The 25,434-nt window shown below is 48.0% G+C and overlaps 1 protein-coding gene across 1 annotated transcript in view; it reads right to left on the bottom strand.

Annotated features, from left to right (window-relative positions):
* The window catches only part of MASP1 (MBL associated serine protease 1), a 459,649-nt gene that overhangs the window by 316,273 nt on the left and 117,942 nt on the right, over positions 1 to 25,434 (bottom strand). Inside the window, exon 3 of the mRNA XM_078666144.1 lies at positions 3,014 to 3,191. Within this exon, the coding sequence (XP_078522270.1) occupies positions 3,014 to 3,191 (178 nt within the window). The remainder of the gene's footprint in view (positions 1 to 3,013; positions 3,192 to 25,434) is intronic.

Genomic DNA, 25,434 nt, shown 5'->3' with positions numbered 1-25,434 from the left:
AGAGACACCGTCACCATATTAGTGCTTTTCCGCCGCGGTTGTGAGCCAACCGCGGCGGAAAAGCTGTGGACGGAAACCGGGACCCACCAGCCATCCTAATGTGGCGGTGGGTCTTTGGTGGGTCCGCGGAGGATTTTCTGCATCCTCCGGGCCGGCGGTGGCTTCCGCCGGCCCGGAGGATGCGGAAAATCCTCCATCCTAATGAGGCCCTTTGTCTGGTTTTGGTGTCAGTGGGGTTTTTGGTTGAAAGCTTATATTGGTTTATGCCTTTCGGCTTTCCTTTTAGGGCTTTAAATCTGCCAGAATTGTGCTTGGAGGGGATTGTGACTACCAAGTATCTTGGGAAGGCAAATCCATGCAAAGCTGATAAGAAAATAAGACTGTGAGAACATCCTGCATAGAAACTTTTGGGGTAAGTGTACAACAACCGAATAAAATTTGGCCCATAAAACTGGATCAAGTGGTAATCTATGAAATGAGCTCTCTTAAAATAAGCTCTGCCTAAACCATCTTTGACATGTGGAACTGTGTCTGATCCAGTTATTAGACAAAAAGATTTTGGGCCCTGATGTGGAATGGGTGGGGTTGTTGTGGTTGCAAATGGGCATTATTGCCAGGGCAGTGCCATTTGAGGCCTATTTATTTCTGCCAACTACATGGGATCAACAGCTGGAGATGCTGTGTTTTCTCTTTCCTTGAAGCAAGAGGAGTCGGCCTAACGGCTAGAGCGGTCGACCTCGAATCTGGGGAACCGGGTTCGAGACTCGGCAATGACGTTGAACATTCTGGGCAAATCACTTAATCTCCCCCTGCCTAACAAAAATGAATGTGTCCTCATGTAACGCAAATTGTGCTATGTAGAGCTCTCCGATACCGGGTCAAGTACGCGCTATATAAAAACTCTGTAAAAACCCTGCCTCGGCCCCCTTGCCTGAGAGCTTCTAATTGGGTCTGGAGTGTGGGGGGGCCTTCCATGTACTGTGCAGGGGGGCCCCTTCAAATTTCGTTACACCACTGGGTGCGATGTAGGATAGTGAAAATGAACAACCTCCAGTTTTGCTTTTGAGGATGCAGGGAGTGTGTACGATGGAGAGTGAGGCAGAGCGTCGGTGTCTGGTGGGTTGGAGAAAGTGAATACGGCTGTTCGCTTTTTCTGGTCCTGTGGAGTGGAGGGCTTTGTGTGTGTGTGACCAGTTTGAATTGGTTTTGCCTGTGAAATGGCAGCCGTTGAAGCTTCCTGAGGTGCGGTGTGATGCGGTTGTGGCATGGGAGGTCTGGTATGAGTCTTGCGGCTGTGTTCTGGATAGTCTTGGGTCTGTGTAGGAGTTGTTTGGAGATTCCGGCATAGAGCACATTGCTGAAGTCCAGCTTGCTGGTGATGAGTGCTCATTGTCAGTCCTTCTGGTGTTCTGAGGCAACCATTTGAAGATCTTTCACAGCATGCGTAGGATGTGGTAGCCGGCGGTGACAACTGCCTTCACCAGAGTGGTCATGTTGAGCTTGTCATCAAGGATGAGCCTAGATTTCTTGCATGGTTGGTGGGTGTGGGTGTTGGTCCTAGCTCTGATTAACCTTCAATGTCTTTGTTATTGTGGTAATATAACTAAAACTCATCTTTTAAAGGATTTGAAATAATTAAGCAGCCTAGCTTTGGTTGAGGTATGTATTTTATTTTTATGTGATAAAATGCTATCTGTTACTGTGTTTCTTAATATTGGCAAAGGTGGAAGCTAAGACATGGTACATTTTAAAAGTATTTGCAAGAATAGTGATTGCAAAATGTACTAGTGTGTAGTCCCCAAAATGGACTTCTTCTTGCACTGCGGAATAATCATACAATTTGACTCTCTGCGTACTAACCGGTTAGGCGCTGCCACACTTGCATATTGTGACAGGTCTTTTTCAGCTTTTCCAAATTCTGTCAAAAAATTAAACCAATGCGTATAGTTTGACCAACTAGATTTTGTTATTTGTCTATTTTAAAAACAAAAACAATATTAATTGCTTAGATATTTGGAATAGAATCTGGATCTGTTTTCTGTGATGTCTGTTATGTTATGTACTTGTAGAATGCTCTATCATCCGCAAGGGTATTCTGCCACTGTCGTTCGCATGTCTCTATATATTCATTCAGCCTTGTTGTTCACACTTAGGTAAAGTGTTTTTCCTACTTCACAGTGTTGTCACCAGGGTGTTTCTCAGCACTATGGTGTTGATTCTGACCGCATCGGTTAGTGCCGGCCGGATTCCTTTCCGACCGAGCCATTCCGATGGTCTAGGTCAGAATGGAATCCGACTCGGATTTCCGGACGGCCGACGACAGGCTCGGAGAGCCCGTCTGCCATCCGGAAATCCTTCAGTACTCCCCCGGTCGCCTCTTTACGAACGAGGGAGTACGATGGCAGTTTTTCGCTGCCTTTTCATGCCGGTGTATCCGGCACGAAAAGGCAGTCAGAAACTGTCTCTGGGGGCCGCCATGGGTGCGAGGCCACCAAATGGCAGCCTGGGGGCGCCTATGGTGCCCCTCTGTTGACCCCTGCACCCGGTGGCAGGCACCTTGGGGTGCCAGCCACAGGGTGCAGGGAAGAACTGCACCCCTGGTCTACACAATGCAGGCATGCATTCTGCTTGGAATGCATGCTTGCATTGTGAGGTATACGAGTGAGACCGAACCCTGTTTGGTCGCATCGTACTAACAGGGCCGTAACCGACGACAGCTGGTCGGTCAGTTACGGCTCCTGACCGATGTCGGACGGACTCATGTCCGTCCAACATCGGAATCGGCACCTAAGTCGTGGTACGGTTGTGAGGTTACCTCACGGAACTGGCAGTGATCGCAGCGCGACACTCGCGGGGCCCCAACATTGGTGTGTTGCGTCATTATTACTACCGATTCATTTTAGGATCATCTGATACTGCTCCAAGACACTGGTACAGTAGCACCAAGAAGAATTTCCCGTTTGCACAATACTTTTATGAACTACGTATATTTGGTATTGATGTAGCTACTTACCCACTGCAGTGTAGTGCGCATCAAAACCTGTGAACCGCTCTTCGTTGGAAAAGTCTGATCTGAAGGTGAGGCTGAGGGTGGTGCCCGGGGACAGGATCTCTTGCTGTCCGGGTGCTTGCTCAGTGTCGGTGCTCTCCTTCCCACAGAAGGTGGCCAAGGACTCACCCTCGGCTTCAACCTGCAAGCAAAATGAAGAGTGATCCTTCTGTTACATTACTTCCTACAAATCCCCCATTACTCAGCCTCCTATGTCATACCTTCCTCTGCATCTCATACCCCCAAGTTTCCAAAATGTCCCAAAGGTGCATGCCTTCTAGCACCCACATTTGTGACACAGGTTGTTTCCTGCCTCCTGTGCTTCTTTGTGTCCAACACTCCTGGCCCACACCACCCTGTGCATCCTGTAATTTTTGTCCCCAATTTCTCCTGCCACATCATATATTCTGCTTCTTACACCACCTAATATCCAATTCATCCTCTTACCACAAAAAGACACTCAGTTCCCTTAGCTCCTGCTACCCCCCAGACACTCTGTGCTTTCAATAAAATATTTTGAAAAATTAACTTCAGTCATCTGAATCAAATTCACCATGATACAAATCATAACACCATTCAAAATTGCCACAACTAAAAATAAAATATGTAAATAAAAATTATCAAGTTGTTCCCATAATCATTTCACCTAGTAAATAATGTAAATGATATAAAGATATAATGTTTTGATGGTTAAACATTGTGGTTCACATTAGTTTAACAATACTAACACAATGCTCTGCAGATATTTCTTGCATCACCCCCTTGCGAGCTAAAGCTTCCTAAAATGATCAGGATTAGCCATGTTTCTATTAAACATATCAGTTTCTTAGCCCCTTGTACTGTGCGAATTCCGAAAGGACATTTGAGACAAATTCAACTGTTACTTGTTTTTGAGGGAATGAATTTATCCTGTCAGGCAAACCCAGCTAGCTGCCTGACACAGTGTTTGTTCCTTTTCACATTTCTGATACTCTTTAGAGGCATTCCCTTTGGGACAGAAAATAACAAGTAAATAATGATGTTTAAGATCTTTGTAGCTGTAATAATTTTAGAAAATCTTAAAATCTGTCAAACTCCTTAAACCGTGATCAAATTCTATACATTGGGTTACCTAATTATATTTAATGAGTGTTAACTTTTGCAGGGGAACAGGTATGACATTTATGTTTGGTGTTGAAGGAATTAAATCACAATTCTGAACATGCCACTTTTAGAAATGTCATTGTTTTGTCCTAACCATTTGGTGCCTACGACATGTTTCCTGGGACATTTGGCCTTTGTGCATTCCTCCCAGACAGCATCGCAATAGAGGGTCTAGATATTGGCAGGATGGGCGCTCTCTTCCAACGCAAGGGGCAAAGCTTTCACCTTTAACACTTGCCCTTCAAAGGCACTGGCCTCGCTCACACTCAAAGAACTTCACACTAGCCTATTGAGATCCTAGACGATCTGCGGCCTGGGCAGGGAGTCAGGAAATTCCAGACTCTTCTGTTCGGGGAAAACTCTATAACTTTATCCAACGTCATATTGGGCACCAGGCATAAATATTGGACCACTCAGGCCCAACTCTTCAGATCACTTCTGGACCTTTGGAAGAATCAAAAGCAGGACAACTCTGCTGCCCTGCTGCAAGAAGGGCTGCCCAGCTGTACTGCTGCTCTACATGTAAGAAAGACTGCTCTGCTGTCCTGCTGCCTAAGGAAGAAGGCCCCCAGAGTGACTCCAAGGGCTAGTTGGCTGGCCTCCTATTCTGATATACAGAAACACAGCAGGCTCCTGACGTTGACACAAACGCATCTCGTTGCAGGACCACGCATCACAGTTTCTGTTTATCGGCTACTTAAGTACTGACCCAGCATGATGCATCTCGACACCGACAACTGACCCATCTCGATGGCTCCTCGACACCCGCGCTGCGCAGGCCAATGCAAGGACTTCGTATCTCGACACCCAGGACAGGAGATACTTCAACAGCAGATTGAACACAGTCCTGTATCCTGCTCGTGCTCCATAATGGTTAACACAACAATGATGGACAGAATGTGGATCAATGTCACACATTCACCCCAGTCCAAAGATCTGGGCCCAAATCCATCGTTTTTCCACTCCACACCACCCTGGGTTAGACAATGGCGATATGCAAATCAGCGCTGACCCTGTGCCCCATGGGAACAGTCCAGTCCGAACTACAAAAGCCATGTCCTTCCCAGAACGGAAACAAGCATCCGAGGACCGGCCCGGTTTCGAGGTAACACCTCTCTTCAGCCCGGCTAGCTTGATTCCAGTGGTGTGGAGTGCCTGGGACTTACGTCTGAGCATTCCCTTGCTCACTTTGCCACTGGATTCAAGCAAGCCGGGCTGAAGACGGCTGGAATGCCAGAAACCGGTCCTCGGAAGCTTGTTTCCGGTCCAGGGAAGGCATGGCTTGGCAGTTCGGGCTGGACTGTTCCCATGAGGCACAGGGTCAGACTGATTTGCATATAGCCATGTCTGAACTGGGGTGGCAGAGTGGGCTAAAGAACGGTGATGGATCAAACCCAGATCTTTTGACTGGGTGTGAGTGTTTGATTGGTTCAGATGCTCCGTCCATCACTACCCCCTTTTGTACCGCTTTGGCCGCCATAAGTGTGGCAGGGTATGCTCAGACGTGAGTCCCTTGCTCACTTTGCCACTGGATTCAAGCAAGCCGGGCTGAAGACGGCTGGAATGCCAGAAACCGGTCCTCGGAAGCTTGTTTCCGGTCCAGGGAAGGCATGGCTTGGCAGTTCGGGCTGGACTGTTCCCATGAGGCACAGGGTCAGACTGATTTGCATATAGCCATGTCTGAACTGGGGTGGCAGAGTGGGCTAAAGAACGGTGATGGATCAAACCCAGATCTTTTGACTGGGTGTGAGTGTTTGATTGATTCAGATGCTCCGTCCATCACCACCCCCTTTTGTACCGCTTTTGGCCACCACAAGTGTGGCAGGGTATGCTCAGACGTGAGTCCCTTGCTCACTTTGCCACTGGATTCAAGCAAGCCGGGCTGAAGACGGCTGGAATGCCAGAAACCGGTCCTCGGAAGCTTGTTTCCGGTCCAGGGAAGGCATGGCTTGGCAGTTCGGGCTGGACTGTTCCCATGAGGCACAGGGTCAGACTGATTTGCATATAGCCATGTCTGAACTGGGGTGGCAGAGTGGGCTAAAGAACGGTGATGGATCAAACCCAGATCTTTTGACTGGGTGTGAGTGTTTGATTGGTTCAGATGCTCCGTCCATCACTACCCCCTTTTGTACCGCTTTGGCCGCCATAAGTGTGGCAGGGTATGCTCAGACGTGAGTCCCTTGCTCACTTTGCCACTGGATTCAAGCAAGCCGGGCTGAAGACGGCTGGAATGCCAGAAACCGGTCCTCGGAAGCTTGTTTCCGGTCCAGGGAAGGCATGGCTTGGCAGTTCGGGCTGGACTGTTCCCATGAGGCACAGGGTCAGACTGATTTGCATATAGCCATGTCTGAACTGGGGTGGCAGAGTGGGCTAAAGAACGGTGATGGATCAAACCCAGATCTTTTGACTGGGTGTGAGTGTTTGATTGGTTCAGATGCTCCGTCCATCACTACCCCCTTTTGTACCGCTTTGGCCGCCATAAGTGTGGCAGGGTATGCTCAGACGTGAGTCCCTTGCTCACTTTGCCACTGGATTCAAGCAAGCCGGGCTGAAGACGGCTGGAATGCCAGAAACCGGTCCTCGGAAGCTTGTTTCCGGTCCAGGGAAGGCATGGCTTGGCAGTTCGGGCTGGACTGTTACCATGAGGCACAGGGTCAGACTGATTTGCATATAGCCATGTCTGAACTGGGGTGGCAGAGTGGGCTAAAGAACGGTGATGGATCAAACCCAGATCTTTTGACTGGGTGTGAGTGTTTGATTGGTTCAGATGCTCCGTCCATCACTACCCCCTTTTGTACCGCTTTGGCCGCCATAAGTGTGGCAGGGTATGCTCATACGTGAGTCCCTTGCTCACTTTGCCACTGGATTCAAGCAAGCCGGGCTGAAGACGGCTGGAATGCCAGAAACCGGTCCTCGGAAGCTTGTTTCCGGTCCAGGGAAGGCATGGCTTGGCAGTTCGGGCTGGACTGTTCCCATGAGGCACAGGGTCAGACTGATTTGCATATAGCCATGTCTGAACTGGGGTGGCAGAGTGGGCTAAAGAACGGTGATGGATCAAACCCAGATCTTTTGACTGGGTGTGAGTGTTTGATTGGTTCAGATGCTCCGTCCATCACTACCCCCTTTTGTACCGCTTTGGCCGCCATAAGTGTGGCAGGGTATGCTCAGACGTGAGTCCCTTGCTCACTTTGCCACTGGATTCAAGCAAGCCGGGCTGAAGACGGCTGGAATGCCAGAAACCGGTCCTCGGAAGCTTGTTTCCGGTCCAGGGAAGGCATGGCTTGGCAGTTCGGGCTGGACTGTTCCCATGAGGCACAGGGTCAGACTGATTTGCATATAGCCATGTCTGAACTGGGGTGGCAGAGTGGGCTAAAGAACGGTGATGGATCAAACCCAGATCTTTTGACTGGGTGTGAGTGTTTGATTGATTCAGATGCTCCGTCCATCACCACCCCCTTTTGTACCGCTTTTGGCCACCACAAGTGTGGCAGGGTATGCTCAGACGTGAGTCCCTTGCTCACTTTGCCACTGGATTCAAGCAAGCCGGGCTGAAGACGGCTGGAATGCCAGAAACCGGTCCTCGGAAGCTTGTTTCCGGTCCAGGGAAGGCATGGCTTGGCAGTTCGGGCTGGACTGTTCCCATGAGGCACAGGGTCAGACTGATTTGCATATAGCCATGTCTGAACTGGGGTGGCAGAGTGGGCTAAAGAACGGTGATGGATCAAACCCAGATCTTTTGACTGGGTGTGAGTGTTTGATTGGTTCAGATGCTCCGTCCATCACTACCCCCTTTTGTACCGCTTTGGCCGCCATAAGTGTGGCAGGGTATGCTCAGACGTGAGTCCCTTGCTCACTTTGCCACTGGATTCAAGCAAGCCGGGCTGAAGACGGCTGGAATGCCAGAAACCGGTCCTCGGAAGCTTGTTTCCGGTCCAGGGAAGGCATGGCTTGGCAGTTCGGGCTGGACTGTTCCCATGAGGCACAGGGTCAGACTGATTTGCATATAGCCATGTCTGAACTGGGGTGGCAGAGTGGGCTAAAGAACGGTGATGGATCAAACCCAGATCTTTTGACTGGGTGTGAGTGTTTGATTGGTTCAGATGCTCCGTCCATCACTACCCCCTTTTGTACCGCTTTGGCCGCCATAAGTGTGGCAGGGTATGCTCAGACGTGAGTCCCTTGCTCACTTTGCCACTGGATTCAAGCAAGCCGGGCTGAAGACGGCTGGAATGCCAGAAACCGGTCCTCCGAAGCTTGTTTCCGGTCCAGGGAAGGCATGGCTTGGCAGTTCGGGCTGGACTGTTCCCATGAGGCACAGGGTCAGACTGATTTGCATATAGCCATGTCTGAACTGGGGTGGCAGAGTGGGCTAAAGAACGGTGATGGATCAAACCCAGATCTTTTGACTGGGTGTGAGTGTTTGATTGGTTCAGATGCTCCGTCCATCACTACCCCCTTTTGTACCGCTTTGGCCGCCATAAGTGTGGCAGGGTATGCTCAGACGTGAGTCCCTTGCTCACTTTGCCACTGGATTCAAGCAAGCCGGGCTGAAGACGGCTGGAATGCCAGAAACCGGTCCTCCGAAGCTTGTTTCCGGTCCAGGGAAGGCATGGCTTGGCAGTTCGGGCTGGACTGTTCCCATGAGGCACAGGGTCAGACTGATTTGCATATAGCCATGTCTGAACTGGGGTGGCAGAGTGGGCTAAAGAACGGTGATGGATCAAACCCAGATCTTTTGACTGGGTGTGAGTGTTTGATTGGTTCAGATGCTCCGTCCATCACTACCCCCTTTTGTACCGCTTTAGCCGCCATAAGTGTGGCAGGGTATGCTCAGACGTGAGTCCCTTGCTCACTTTGCCACTGGATTCAAGCAAGCCGGGCTGAAGACGGCTGGAATGCCAGAAACCGGTCCTCGGAAGCTTGTTTCCGGTCCAGGGAAGGCATGGCTTGACAGTTCGGGCTGGACTGTTCCCATGAGGCACAGGGTCAGACTGATTTGCATATAGCCATGTCTGAACTGGGGTGGCAGAGTGGGCTAAAGAACGGTGATGGATCAAACCCAGATCTTTTGACTGGGTGTGAGTGTTTGATTGGTTCAGATGCTCCGTCCATCACTACCCCCTTTTGTACCGCTTTGGCCGCCATAAGTGTGGCAGGGTATGCTCAGACGTGAGTCCCTTGCTCACTTTGCCACTGGATTCAAGCAAGCCGGGCTGAAGACGGCTGGAATGCCAGAAACCGGTCCTCGGAAGTTTGTTTCCGGTCCAGGGAAGGCATGGCTTGGCAGTTCGGGCTGGACTGTTCCCATGAGGCACAGGGTCAGACTGATTTGCATATAGCCATGTCTGAACTGGGGTGGCAGAGTGGGCTAAAGAACGGTGATGGATCAAACCCAGATCTTTTGACTGGGTGTGAGTGTTTGATTGGTTCAGATGCTCCGTCCATCACTACCCCCTTTTGTACCGCTTTGGCCGCCATAAGTGTGGCAGGGTATGCTCAGACGTGAGTCCCTTGCTCACTTTGCCACTGGATTCAAGCAAGCCGGGCTGAAGACGGCTGGAATGCCAGAAACCGGTCCTCCGAAGCTTGTTTCCGGTCCAGGGAAGGCATGGCTTGGCAGTTCGGGCTGGACTGTTCCCATGAGGCACAGGGTCAGACTGATTTGCATATAGCCATGTCTGAACTGGGGTGGCAGAGTGGGCTAAAGAACGGTGATGGATCAAACCCAGATCTTTTGACTGGGTGTGAGTGTTTGATTGGTTCAGATGCTCCGTCCATCACTACCCCCTTTTGTACCGCTTTAGCCGCCATAAGTGTGGCAGGGTATGCTCAGACGTGAGTCCCTTGCTCACTTTGCCACTGGATTCAAGCAAGCCGGGCTGAAGACGGCTGGAATGCCAGAAACCGGTCCTCGGAAGCTTGTTTCCGGTCCAGGGAAGGCATGGCTTGACAGTTCGGGCTGGACTGTTCCCATGAGGCACAGGGTCAGACTGATTTGCATATAGCCATGTCTGAACTGGGGTGGCAGAGTGGGCTAAAGAACGGTGATGGATCAAACCCAGATCTTTTGACTGGGTGTGAGTGTTTGATTGGTTCAGATGCTCCGTCCATCACTACCCCCTTTTGTACCGCTTTGGCCGCCATAAGTGTGGCAGGGTATGCTCAGACGTGAGTCCCTTGCTCACTTTGCCACTGGATTCAAGCAAGCCGGGCTGAAGACGGCTGGAATGCCAGAAACCGGTCCTCGGAAGTTTGTTTCCGGTCCAGGGAAGGCATGGCTTGGCAGTTCGGGCTGGACTGTTCCCATGAGGCACAGGGTCAGACTGATTTGCATATAGCCATGTCTGAACTGGGGTGGCAGAGTGGGCTAAAGAACGGTGATGGATCAAACCCAGATCTTTTGACTGGGTGTGAGTGTTTGATTGGTTCAGATGCTCCGTCCATCACTACCCCCTTTTGTACCGCTTTGGCCGCCATAAGTGTGGCAGGGTATGCTCAGACGTGAGTCCCTTGCTCACTTTGCCACTGGATTCAAGCAAGCCGGGCTGAAGACGGCTGGAATGCCAGAAACCGGTCCTCGGAAGCTTGTTTCCGGTCCAGGGAAGGCATGGCTTGGCAGTTCGGGCTGGACTGTTCCCATGAGGCACAGGGTCAGACTGATTTGCATATAGCCATGTCTGAACTGGGGTGGCGTGGTCAGGAAAATAACGATGGATTCACCCCAGATCTGTGACTGGGGGTGAATGTTTGACAATGTTCAGCATTCCTTCAAACCGGATAGTTTGCATTGTCTTGCCACATAGTGTGCTTTCACGGGGCACCACTCTGAATTTTCAGACCTCTCTTTTTTAGGCCAGGGTAGAGTCTGGTCTCCTCATCTCTCGCTTTTTGCTTTAATGGGCAGGGCCCCTGGTCCTACCTTTTTGGTTATTCTCTGACAAGTGCAGATCCCATATTATTTGAATGCATTTCAACCCCCTGGCTTTGCCCAGATGTATATCTTTCACTATTGCTCTGTCAAACAAGTTACGTAGAAGAGATACGCCCGCTGCGTCACATAGAATGTTGGAGTAGAGTTTTCACTTATTGTGTCATGTAGAATGTTGGTGCTTGCACCTACTGCGTCATCATCTGTCAGATAGACTGTTGGCGCTGAGTTTGCACCTATTACATCACGCAAAATGTTTGTGCAGGGTTGGCTCCTATTGCGGGCAGGAGAAAGTTGGCACAGAGTTTGCACCTATTGCGTCACGTAGAATGTTGGCGCAGAGTGTGCCCCTATTGTGTCACGTAGAATGTTGGCGCAGAGTTTGCCTCTCTTGTGTCACGTAGAATGTTGGCGCAGAGTTTGCCCCTATTGTGTCACGTAGAATGTTGGTGCGGAGTTTGCCCCTATTGCGTCCCATAGAATGTTGGCGCAGAGTTTGCCCCTATTGCGTCACGTAGAATGTTGGCGCAGAGTTTGCCCCTATTGCATCACTCAGAATGTTGGCGCAGAGTTTGCACCTATTGCGTCCCATAGAATGTTGGCGCAGAGTTTGCCCCTATTGCGTCACATAGAATGTTGGCGCAGAGTTTGCCCCTATTGCATCACTCAGAATGTTGGCGCAGAGTTTGCCCCTATTGCGTCATGTAGAATGTTGGCGCAGAGTTTGCCCCTATTGCGTCATGTAGAATGTTGGCGCAGAGTTTTCCCCTATTGCATCACTCAGAATGTTGGCGCAGAGTTTGCACCTATTGCATCACTCAGAATGTTGGTGCAGAGTTTGCCCCTATTGCGTCATGTAGAATGTTGGCGCAGAGTTTTCCCCTATTGCATCACTCAGAATGTTGGCGCAGAGTTTGCACCTATTGCATCACTCAGAATGTTGGCGCAGAGTTTGCCCCTATTGCGTCATGTAGAATGTTGGCGCAGAGTTTGCCCCTATTGCATCATGTAGAATGTTGGCGCAGAGTTTTCCCCTATTGCATCACTCAGAATGTTGGCGCAGAGTTTGCACCTATTGCATCACTCAGAATGTTGGCGCAGAGTTTGCCCCTATTGCGTCATGTAGAATGTTGGCGCAGAGTTTGCCCCTATTGCGTCATGTAGAATGTTGGCGCAGAGTTTTCCCCTATTGCATCACTCAGAATGTTGGCGCAGAGTTTGCACCTATTGCATCACTCAGAATGTTGGCGCAGAGTTTGCACCTATTGTATCACTCAGAATGTTGGCGCAGAGTTTGCACCTATTGTGTCACATAGAATGTTGGCGTGGGTTTGCTCCTATTGCGCCCCATAGAATGTTGTCGCAGAGTTTGCCTCTCTTGTGTCACGTAGAATGTTGGCGCAGAGTTTGCACCTATTGTGTCACATAGAATGTTGGCGTGGGTTTGCTCCTATTGCGCCACGTGGAATGTTTGCACAGGGTTTGCTCCTATTGCGGTCAGGAGAATGTTGGCGCAGAGTTTGCACCTATTGCGTCACGTTGGATGTTGGCGCAGAGTTTGCACCTATTGCGTCACGTTGGATGTTGGCGCAGAGTTTGCACCTATTGCGTCACGTTGGATGTTGGCGCAGACTCAGAGTTTGCACCAGTCCCTTTAAAGCCCCCTGTGAGCCCTGACTCCGGTAGCTTCCGGCCCTTGTTCTTCGAAGCGCTCTAGACACTGGCCCAGGGGGGGCACGCTTTGCCCCATCCCTCCGGGGTGCGTGCCAGGGCCCTTCATCCGGGCTCTTTGTCCGCCCTCTGGGGGTTCACTTCACTCTGGCTCGGGGCCCTTGTTGGTCAACATTGTGCGGCGCAGCTGCGGGTCCGCGGCGCGCCCTGCATCCTAAAAGGGCCTTTGAATGTGATCGACGCCCCCCCAGCCCCTCCCTCGCTGGTGCCAGTGTTGGGGGTTCATGGGAAGCGAGGCAGCAGCCCGAGGCCTTTGCATTGGCATTGAGGCGCTGCATACATCATGCCCGCGCGCACAATGGGGCGCAGCCCTCCATACGGGCCACTCTCCGGGCTAGCGCCTCTCAGCCTTCCGAGGGGCTTAGCGCTCACAATGGCCCTGCCCCCTCCCCCACACCTCTCCCCCCCACACTTGTCAACAGGAGCTTCCTTTCACACGCTGCTCCATCTACACAAAGTGTACGTTGAACTCTGCCCTGGTGAGAGCGCGCCCAGCGCTGGCTCGAGCCCGGGGCCACAATCTCTGAAGCGCCCCCACCCCCCCAGACTTCCTTCTCCACGAATTCCCTCACTGCCACCCTCACCACGTGCCCCCACCTCTCCACAGCCCCTTCAAAATCCCATCAGGGGTAGCAAGCGCTATATAAATACAAACCTCTTTCCCTCTTCTATCCGCCACCTACCCTTCTCTACCCAAATAACTGAATAACATATCCGCCACTCAAATTACTTCATATTTCACTATATTAATTTTCAACACTAATCCTTTATGGGTTCCAGAATAGCGTGCTACTCGCCAGAAAAGCGCTTCAACACCTATCAGGGGTAACAGGCGCTATATAAATGCAAACCTTTTTCCCTCTTCTATCCTTCTGCTATCATTCCAATTCTAAAACAAGCATTTACAATGCAAAGGTTTTGCCTTTGCCAAAGTTAGAGCTATTAGCATTGTAAATGACAAATTGTTTATTTATGTGTTGTTTTTGAAAACAGATAAATAAATGGCATTGTCATTTACAATGTCAATAGCTTAATCTAATAGTCCCTCATACAGAAGATGAAACAAAAATACTCCTGTGGCTGATCCAAGATGTGACTGACACACACCCAGAGCACAGCGAGGGGGCAGGGAAGCAAGCACAGCCAGGGGGCAGGGAAGCAAGCACAGCCAGGGGGCAGGGAAGCAAGCACAGCCAGGGGGCAGGGGAACCAGGGGGCGGGGAAAAGGTTTATTGGTCACCTTTCTATTATTTATTACTATATTGTACTGGAATTACGCGGGCGGTTGAGGGCCAAATTATGCGGCTGAGTGGGGTAAATTATGAGGCAAGAAAAAGCAAATTGTGTGCCGTAATGCAGGCTGCAGCACATTTTGTTTAGAATAACTTCAATATTTTTACACTTCATACTGTCTAGACGTTAGTTGCACCTCGTTAGTTCCAGTGTAACACTCAAATATAGCAATAAGCCACAGAAAGGTGATTAGTCAAACTTTGCAAAAGGGCCCTCTCCTCTTCAAGCGGCAACACGTGGTGCTGCGTTTTTAGTAACGTTAACCATTTGAGCTAGAAACTATTTCTTTGTTATAATCTGCTGATTATGCAGCAGATGGTGAATTATGGGGTAAATCCGGCAAATCTATCATTATGCGAAAGGCGCTGCAAGCAACCGCACAATTCCAGTGGCCCTGGTTATTGTCAAGATGTGGATACTGAAGTCTAAAAAACAGAGCTTTCCACTGCACAATTAAGCAAGTTCCATGCATACTCACAGAGGTATTGCGCCATCCAAAACATAATGGAAACAGATACAGCAATAAGTGAGGTCCAAAGGGTTTATCAAGGGCCCTCTACCAACACTCTTTGAATACTGGGGCTGGGGAAAACTAAGGTTGCCAAGTTTAGATACTATCTCGAGGCTCTTTCTTTCACATCTCTTCACTTCATGCCTTTTATCCCTGCTTTCTCTCGTTGTCACTGGTTCACTCACTTCCTTCTCTAGTGTCTTTTCTGTCTATCTGTCGCTTGCTCAACGTCAAAGTCTGATGATGATAAGTAAGTTGCCTGATGCCCACCACCTGCGCACATTAAGAACAGGCTGTCGTCTTAACGCAGCTCACGCCCGTGAGCCAGCTGACAAATTAGAGTTACTGCACGCCATGAGAGCGGGACCCCGCGCGCATAACAACAAACTGCGTCAGAAGCTGGTCTTCAGATGCGCAGATTCCCTCATGTGAAGTACGACTCTCCCCCGACGCCTCACTAATGACTTCTCCCAGGATTGGTGCAAGGCAATGCACGGCGCGGCGCTACAGTAGATGATTTATACTCTCATTCGTGCTGTGGGCAGAACTTGAAGTTGACATCTGGGATTAAATTTGGTGGTATACACCCACGTTTATTCTTGCCCCAGTAGTTGTGGGGGAGTGTTACTCTGCTAACATGTTTGAGTCTGCACTGCTCGCCCTCGTATGCGACCTCTCCTCCCAAAATGCACCGAGAAAGCTGCTTTCACTCACCAGTGGTAATACCACAGCTCTACCTTAACCACACATTATGGGTCGTGGGGAGTCTGGGGACCCTAAGCAGCCGCAATTGCAATTGAGCGGGCCCACAGAGTGCTCACCCCTAACGTCACACTCACAATGACACGGTGTAGGTAATTAAATTATATGCAGTCTCTTCTCTCACCTCTTCTTCAAGTGTATAATTAAAAGCGCTCAGCACTGCCCGCCGGTACCACCAGGCCTGAATTGACTCTTTCCTCACGACAGTGACGACGAGAGGCGAGCCCGGGAGCGTAGTGGTGAGCACGTAATGCGTCACACCTATCGCGATGCGAGGGGAGGGCTGGCCAAATGTCCAATGCAATGAGTGCGAGTTTCAAACAGTGCGAGGCAGGGGACAGCCTTTCTCTTCTGAAACCTGAAGTGCTTCACTTTCATGCGTACCGCGGCACTGGAGGCCCGTTGCGGACGCCCTAATAATTTTTTTGGGATTGGGAGTAGTTGGGACAACTGTTGACAACAACTTTTCCCAGTCCCAAAATAAATTACAAGCGGAACGGTAAACGGGTCTCAGTGCCGCGCGGCCGCCTCAAAAATGGTGCCGCCTGGGGCGGACCGCCCGGACCGCCCCCCTCGCCCCCCCCTAGCTACGCGTCTGGGAACCGGATCGAGTCTAGCGGGAGGAGGAAGCATCCTGTGATTCTGGGCAAACCACTTCATCTCCCCCTGCCCAGAAATGAATGTGACCGTCTGCAACACAACCGGTGCTCATGTAAAGCGCCCGGATAGCTTCGGGGCGAGTTCGCGCTGTAGGGGTAGGGGGGCGGAACGGCACAGACGACATGAGACACGGGGGGGGGGGGGCTCACGGACAGCGGGAGGGGGGAGGGAACGGCAGCACTCACCTCGACTTCCTCCAGCGGCGGTCGGCTGCTTAATGGGAGAAATAAACAAAATAAAAAAAAATAAAACTCCGCCCACCGCCGCGATGACGACATCGCAGAGGCGGAGAGGGAAAAAATGTCGGGAACGCCCCCGAATCTGGTCCGGCCTTTGACGGACAGATCCGGCTCCCAATGGCTAGCCTCCATTTATGGAGCTAGCCAATGGGAGGAGGGGGCAGATACCCGACCCCACATAGAGGATTAGAGGATATCATTAGATTTTGCTAGCGCATGCGTACTTCGTACGCATGCATCGCTAGTCAAAACCTAAAAAACTGACTAACCTATCCACCACTTAAAATGTACTTGCATGTTTTTCACTATACTAATTCAACACTAATCCTCTATGGGTCCCGGAGTAGCGTGCTACTCGTCGAAAAAGCGCTTCGACGCCTCATATGGGGTAGTAAGCGCTATATTAATGCAATTACAATACAATACAATACAATACTCATACCAGAGTAGGGTGTCAGAGCACTTAACATCACCCACCATTATGCAGAGCTAGTGATTCATACGTGGTAAACCACTCTTTAGGGAATGTTACATACACCAGTGGGGATTACAGGGTGTAGAAGTGGTCACCGATTCTAGCAGACAGTGCATTTTAGGAGTATTTGCTTTGGACAAGCACAAACTCAAATAACAAACAAACCATGTGGTTGGCTTTACTAATAAGAATGTATTTCTACTCAAATTAACCCTTTTTAACAACATTAGGATAAGGAAAGTAGCATAACATTCTAACCTATGCCAAGCAGTTTGCATGCAGCTCTGTAATGACAGTTTATATCTCACTGTGCTATTTTAGGGTTGAAACATCTGAACTTCAGGTAACAAAAGGATCTCTGTGACAAAAGCAGTACAATAGAGTACAGTGATCTGTGTGCCACACGTTCTTTGCAGCAGGCACATTAGCCCTCTGTGCTACTTTATCACGAGTGGAAACTTCCATTAGACAACAGGCTTAATCTCTGTCCATCAGGAACATTAATCACCAGAGGTATCTTTACATTTTTATTGTTGCCTGAAAACTGCTGGACACAGAAAGAACTCTGCAGCAGGTGCTTGTAAACATATTAGTTCGAAGCACAGTGCCTCCTGAGGTCAGCACCAGGTGCGGCTGCACCAGTTGCACCGCCCTAGAGTCGCCCATGGGCGTGTGCCCTGCTGCACGGTGGTGATGGTGCGATGCAAGCCTCCACTCTCTAGTAACAAGGCTCCGTGCTCTAGGGCTGGTGGGGTGTCCAAGAAGGGCTGCCCCACCCCAGCCCCTTTAGCTTTTCTGACCCCTGTGCCACCAGGAGGCATCAAGACTGTTTACGTCTATACATCACATGAACCAGACAAGCGACACATTCAGTACTTTAATATCATTCTTAGGGTAGATTTACTAACATTTTGCACCAGGTTGGCCTCACATAAGCACCATATGCAAACAGAAATTTACAGCATATCCCTCTGTATATAAGCATTTCCTTTTACCATAAAAATATAAATAAATAAATACATACTATAGTTATGTACCTATCTTTGTGTATTGCTTTGTGTGAACATGTAGAATAATTATGTTGCTTAAAAAAACTAAAAACGAATAAAAAAGTACAATAACACCTGAAAACCGTAGTTTATCTGGCGCGTCTTTGGTCTACGTGTACTTGCTTCCATTGTGCATCTATGTACCTTCCATGTACTTGGATCTGTGTGTCTGTTACTTTTCTCCTGAAAAAGCATATCCAATGCGCTACCCTATTTCTCATCCTGTGCCTTTATCAATAGCTTTAATCTACATATACTTACTTCCTTTATTCATCTATATACTTTCAATGTACTTATGGATCTATATATGTATCAATTTCTTCTAATTTAGCATTTCCAATGCATTACCCTATTTCTCAGCCTATACTTCGCTCAATATATCTTCTAGGCCTACATTGTGACTCATCTTAAACTTCTTTCTACTACTCTTTCCAATGCACTACCCTATCACTCATCCTATACATCTATCAATATATCCTCTAAATCCACTCTCTCATTTAGCCCAAACCCCATACCACTACTATGACCCCCAAAATAACCCTTTCTATACTCTCCCCTACTTTACCCCCTTGCATCATCTGACACATCTTTTACTATACCGAGCCCCCAAAATAAACCTTTCTAAACTCTTACCTCTGACTCTTCCCCTACACAACCCCTTTTTACTCATCCAAAAGCCTCCTCCTACTGCTATGAGCTAAAAAAATCTAAATCCTTCACTCTTCTATCCCTCCACTATCCTTTTCAAGTAAAATAACAGACTAACATGTTCACTTCTCAGATTTCATATTCCACTGATCTAATTCACCACTGATCCTTTGTGGGTTTCAGAGTAGCGTGCTGCTCGCCAATAAAGAGCTTCAACACCCCATCAGGGTTACAAGCGCTATATAAATACAAACCTTTTTCCCTTTTCTTCCCCTCCCCAACCCTTCTCAATCCAAATAACTGGCTAACATATCCACCACTCAAATTACTTCCATATTTCACCATACTAATTCACCACTAATTCTTTATGGGTTTCCGGAGTAGCGTGCTACTCCCCCCCAAAAAAGTGCTACAACAGCCCATCAGGGGTAACAAGCGCTACATAAATACAAACCTATCTTCCTCTTCTATCCTTCTGAATCCAAATAACTGAATAACCTATCCACCACTTAAATTGCTTTCATATTTCACTATACTAATTCAACACTAATCCTTTATGGGCCCCGGAGTAGCATGCTACTCGCTGAAAAAGCGCTTTGAGCCTCGTCAGGGGTAGTAAGCGCTATATACATGCAATTACAATATAATACAATACTTTTCCAAATCGGCGCAAAATGTTTATTTGAATTTACTTTCCGGCTGTACTGGAAAAATTGGCTTAAAGTAATGTAAACACTTTGTGCGGCATTGAATACTCTGCGTCGAGGCGTCGTTCAGTGGGTGGAACATGCGTGCTCCCATCAACCACCCATGGTTTTCGATTCAAGCACCAAATTACTAACAGTGGAAGATAGTGATTTGCCCCAAAACATAACGCATCTTTGTGGCAGGCGTAAAAATGAGAAATCTGGCTTTTATTTCTTCAAACATTTGCGACTTTGCACATGTGCTGAACTGTACACACAGCCACAGTGGGAAAAGTTTTAAAGTTTGTCCAGGCATAGTGTTTTGTGCAGGAAGGGTATTCTAGAATCACTAGACATACATGTTCAAATGTGCTCTATGTTTTAGGTCACAAATATGTTTGCATATATTTCTCTTCGTTGCATAAGTATTAGGGATACAAATTCACTTATTTTTAACTTTTAGCACTGACTAGTATCTTAACGATGTGTTTTAACGCCAACAAGAACTGGACCCTTTTCAATTGGGCAAAACCCTCTCGAGGGGTCTACTGACAGCTGGTTAGTTACCTTAACAATATATATATATTTTTTTGAGATACCAGTAAACGTTTGAATATAACTAAGATATAGGTACAAACAGCTGTATGGTGTTCAAGTTAATGTTTAATCTAGTGAGTGGCCCTCTCTAGCGTTTATTCACTACCCATGCTTCAATCAGGTGCCCGCCCCTGAATACTAATAGAACTGGAGTAGGACAGAGCGGCCATTTAAGAGCATTTCTTATAAATACAGTTTTATAAGACCATCATTGGCCCATGGAATCCTATGTTTTCTGAAATATTTTCTTTTGAACCGTCCCTTAATTTGGGATAATACTGTGTTGGAGTTCCTTTTACGCCACGTTTGAAAAATCCAATATGGCGCAAATTGTTAAGGGTTGTGCACATCCTGGTTCTGCCTTACTAATAGGCAGTACAGTTTTCATGTCTTAAATCTGTATTTTGGTTGAGCTAATGTGTTGTAGTGCTCTCCCTTTCAGCTCATCTACTGAGCTGGCGTATGCACTGTTTACTAGGTCTCACCGGGGAATGCTATATCAACCTTGCCTTCTGTGATTACCAAATGAGTTAGTGCCTTCTGTGAATGCCAAACTGAGTAAGTGCCTTCTGTGAATGCCAAACTGAGTAAGTGCCTTCTGTGCTCTCCCTTTCAGCTCATCTACTGAGCTGACGTATGCACTGTTTATTAGGTCTCACCGGGGAATGCTATATCAACCTTGCCTTCTGTGAGTACCAAATGAGTTAGTGCCTTCTGTGAATGCCAAACTGAGTAAGTGCCTTCTGTGAATACCAAAATGAGTAAGTGCCTTCTGTGCTCTCCCTTTCAGCTCATCTACTGAGCTGGCGTATGCACTGTTTATTAGGTCTCACCGGGGAATGCTATATCAACCTTGCCTTCTGTGAGTGCCAAATGAGTTAGTGCCTTCTGTGAATGCCAAACTGAGTAAGTGCCTTCTGTGAATGCCAAACTGAGTAAGTGCCTTCTGTGCTCTCCCTTTCAGCTCATCTACTGAGCTGACGTATGCACTGTTTATTAGGTCTCACCGGGGAATGCTATATCAACCTTGCCTTCTGTGAGTACCAAATGAGTTAGTGCCTTCTGTGAATGCCAAACTGAGTAAGTGCCTTCTGTGAATACCAAAATGAGTAAGTGCCTTCTGTGCTCTCCCTTTCAGCTCATCTACTGAGCTGGCGTATGCACTGTTTACTAGGTCTCACCGGGGAATGCTATATCAACCTTGCCTTCTGTGATTACCAAATGAGTTAGTGCCTTCTGTGAATGCCAAACTGAGTAAGTGCCTTCTGTGAATGCCAAACTGAGTAAGTGCCTTCTGTGCTCTCCCTTTCAGCTCATCTACTGAGCTGACGTATGCACTGTTTATTAGGTCTCACCGGGGAATGCTATATCAACCTTGCCTTCTGTGAGTACCAAATGAGTTAGTGCCTTCTGTGAATGCCAAAATTAGTAAGTGCCTTCTGTGAATGCCAAACTGAGTAAGTGCCTTCTGTGCTCTCCCTTTCAGCTCATCTACTGAGCTGACGTATGCACTGTTTATTAGGTCTCACCGGGGAATGCTATATCAACCTTGCCTTCTGTGAATACCAAAATGAGTAAGTGCCTTCTGTGAATGCCAAACTGAGTAAGTGCCTTCTGTGAATACCAAAATGAGTAAGGGCCTTCTGTGCTCTCCCTTTCAGCTCATCTACTGGGCTGGCGTATGCACTGTTTATTAGGTCTCACCGGGGAATGCTATATCAACCTTGCCTTCTGTGAGTACCAAATGAGTAAGTGCCTTCTGTGAATGCCAAACGGAGTAAGTGCCTTCTGTGCTCTCCCTTTCAGCTCATCTACTGAGCTGGCGTATGCACTGTTTATTAGGTCTCACCGGGGAATGCTATATCAACCTTGCCTTCTGTGAGTACCAAATGAGTTAGTGCCTTCTTTGAATGCCAAACTGAGTAAGTGCCTTCTGTGAATACCAAAATGAGTAAGTGCCTTCTGTGCTCTCCCTTTCAGCTCATCTACTGAGCTGGCGTATGCACTGTTTATTAGGTCTCACCGGGGAATGCAATATCAACCTTGCCTTCTGTGAGTACCAAATGAGTTAGTGCCTTCTTTGAATGCCAAACTGAGTAAGTGCCTTCTGTGAATACCAAAATGAGTAAATGCCTTCTGTGCTCTCCCTTTCAGCTCACCTACTGAGCTGGCGTATGCACTGTTTACTAGGTCTCACCGGGGAATGCTATATCAACCTTGCCTACTGTGAGTACCAAATGAGTTAGTGTCTTCTGTGAATGCCAAACTGAGTAAGTGTCTTCTGTGAATACCAAAATGAGTAAGTGCCTTCTGTGCTCTCCCTTTCAGATCAACTACTGAGCTGGCGTATGCACTGTTTATTAGGTCTCACCGGGGAATGCTATATCAACCTTGCCTACTGTGAGTACCAAATGAGTTAGTGCCTTCTGTGAATGCCAAACTGAGTAAGTGTCTTCTGTGAATACCAAAATGAGTAAGTGCCTTCTGTGCTCTCCCTTTCAGCTCACCTACTGAGCTGGCGTATGCACTGTTTACTAGGTCTCACCGGGGAATGCTATATCAACCTTGCCTACTGTGAGTACCAAATGAGTTAGTGCCTTCTGTGAATGCCAAACTGAGTAAGTGTCTTCTGTGAATACCAAAATGAGTAAGTGCCTTCTGTGCTCTCCCTTTCAGATCAACTACTGAGCTGGCGTATGCACTGTTTATTAGGTCTCACCGGGGAATGCTATATCAACCTTGCCTTCTGTGAGTACCAAATGAGTTAGTGCTTTCTGTGAATGCCAAACTGAGTAAGTGTCTTCTGTGAATACCAAAATGAGTAAGTGCCTTCTGTGCTCTCCCTTTCAGCTCAACTACTGAGCTGGCGTATGCACTGTTTATTAGGTCTCACCGGGGAATGCTATATCAACCTTGCCTTCTGTGAGTACCAAATGAGTTAGTGCCTTCTTTGAATGCCAAACTGAGTAAGTGTCTTCTGTGAATACCAAAATGAGTAAGTGCCTTCTGTGCTCTCCCTTTCAGCTCAACTACTGAGCTGGCGTATGCACTGTTTATTAGGTCTCACCGGGGAATGCTATATCAACCTTGCCTTCTGTGAGTACCAAATGAGTTAGTGCCTTCTGTGAATGCCAAACTGAGTAAGTGTCTTCTGTGAATACCAAAATGAGTAAGTGCCGTCTGTGCTCTCCCTTTCAGATCAACTACTGAGCTGGCGTATGCACTGTTTATTAGGTCTCACCCGGGAATGCTATATCAACCTTGCCTTCTGTGAGTACCAAATGAGTTAGGGCCTTCTGTGAATGCCAAACTGAGTAAGTGCCTTCTGTGAATACAAAAATGAGTAAGTGCCTTCTGTGCTCTCCCTTTCAGCTCATCTACTGGGCTGGCGTATGCACTGTTTATTAGGTCTCACCGGGGAATGCTATATCAACCTTGCCTTCTGTGAATACCAAAATGAGTAAGTGCCTTCTGTGAATGCCAAACTGAGTAAGTGCCTTCTGTGAATACCAAAATGAGTAAGTGCCTTTTGTGCTCTCCCTTTCAGATCAACTACTGAGCTGACGTATGCACTGTTTATTAGGTCTCACCGGGGAATGCTATATCAACCTTGCCTTCTGTGAGTACCAAATGAGTTAGTGCCTTCTGTGAATGCCAAACTGAGTAAGTGCCTTCTGTGAATACCAAAATGAGTAAATGCCTTCTGTGCTCTCCCTTTCAGCTCAACTACGGAGCTGACGTATGCACTGTTTATTAGGTCTCACCGGGGAATGCTATATCAACCTTGCCTTCTGTGAGTACCAAATGAGTTAGTGCCTTCTGTGAATGCCAAACTGAGTAAGTGCCTTCTGTGAATACCAAAATGAGTAAGTGCCTTCTGTGCTCTCCCTTTCAGCTCAACTACTGAGCTGGCGTATGCACTGTTTATTAGGTCTCACCAGGGAATGCTATATCAACCTTGCCTTCTGTGAGTACCAAATGAGTTAGTGCCTTCTGTGAATGCCAAACTGAGTAAGTGCCTTCTGTGAATACCAAAATGAGTAAGTGCCTTCTGTGCTCTCCCTTTCAGCTCATCTACTGAGCTGGCGTATGCACTGTTTATTAGGTCTTACCGGGGAATGCTATATCAACCTTGCCTTCTGTGAGTACCAAATGAGTTAGTGCCTTCTGTGAATGCCAAACTGAGTAAGTGTCTTCTGTGAATACCAAAATGAGTAAGTGCCTTCTGTGCTCTCCCTTTCAGATCAACTACTGAGCTGGCGTATGCACTGTTTATTAGGTCTCACCGGGGAATGCTATATCAACCTTGCCTTCTGTGAGTACCAAATGAGTTAGTGCCTTCTGTGAATGCCAAACTGAGTAAGTGCCTTCTGTGAATACCAAAATGAGTAAGTGCCTTCTGTGCTCTCCCTTTCAGCTCATCTACTGGGCTGGCGTATGCACTGTTTACTAGGTCTCACCGGGGAATGCTATATCAAAATTGCCTTCTGTGATTACCAAATGAGTTAGTGCCTTCTGTGAATGCCAAACTGAGTAAGTGCCTTCTGTGAATGCCAAACTGAGTAAGTGCCTTCTGTGCTCTCCCTTTCAGCTCATCTACTGAGCTGACGTATGCACTGTTTATTAGGTCTCACCGGGGAATGCTATATCAACCTTGCCTTCTGTGAGTACCAAATGAGTTAGTGCCTTCTGTGAATGCCAAACTGAGTAAGTGCCTTCTGTGAATACCAAAATGAGTAAGTGCCTTCTGTGCTCTCCCTTTCAGCTCATCTACTGAGCTGGCGTATGCACTGTTTATTAGGTCTCACCGGGGAATGCTATATCAACCTTGCCTTCTGTGAGTGCCAAATGAGTTAGTGCCTTCTGTGAATGCCAAACTGAGTAAGTGCCTTCTGTGAATGCCAAACTGAGTAAGTGCCTTCTGTGCTCTCCCTTTCAGCTCATCTACTGAGCTGACGTATGCACTGTTTATTAGGTCTCACCGGGGAATGCTATATCAACCTTGCCTTCTGTGAGTACCAAATGAGTTAGTGCCTTCTGTGAATGCCAAACTGAGTAAGTGCCTTCTGTGAATACCAAAATGAGTAAGTGCCTTCTGTGCTCTCCCTTTCAGCTCATCTACTGAGCTGGCGTATGCACTGTTTACTAGGTCTCACCGGGGAATGCTATATCAACCTTGCCTTCTGTGATTACCAAATGAGTTAGTGCCTTCTGTGAATGCCAAACTGAGTAAGTGCCTTCTGTGAATGCCAAACTGAGTAAGTGCCTTCTGTGCTCTCCCTTTCAGCTCATCTACTGAGCTGACGTATGCACTGTTTATTAGGTCTCACCGGGGAATGCTATATCAACCTTGCCTTCTGTGAGTACCAAATGAGTTAGTGCCTTCTGTGAATGCCAAAATTAGTAAGTGCCTTCTGTGAATGCCAAACTGAGTAAGTGCCTTCTGTGCTCTCCCTTTCAGCTCATCTACTGAGCTGACGTATGCACTGTTTATTAGGTCTCACCGGGGAATGCTATATCAACCTTGCCTTCTGTGAATACCAAAATGAGTAAGTGCCTTCTGTGAATGCCAAACTGAGTAAGTGCCTTCTGTGAATACCAAAATGAGTAAGGGCCTTCTGTGCTCTCCCTTTCAGCTCATCTACTGGGCTGGCGTATGCACT

Source organism: Lissotriton helveticus, chromosome 11 (assembly GCF_964261635.1).
Source record: "Lissotriton helveticus chromosome 11, aLisHel1.1, whole genome shotgun sequence".
Classification (NCBI taxonomy): Eukaryota; Metazoa; Chordata; class Amphibia; order Caudata; family Salamandridae; genus Lissotriton; species Lissotriton helveticus.
Note: the sequence above shows the minus strand (reverse complement) of the source record. Positions and strands in the feature narration are given on the sequence as shown.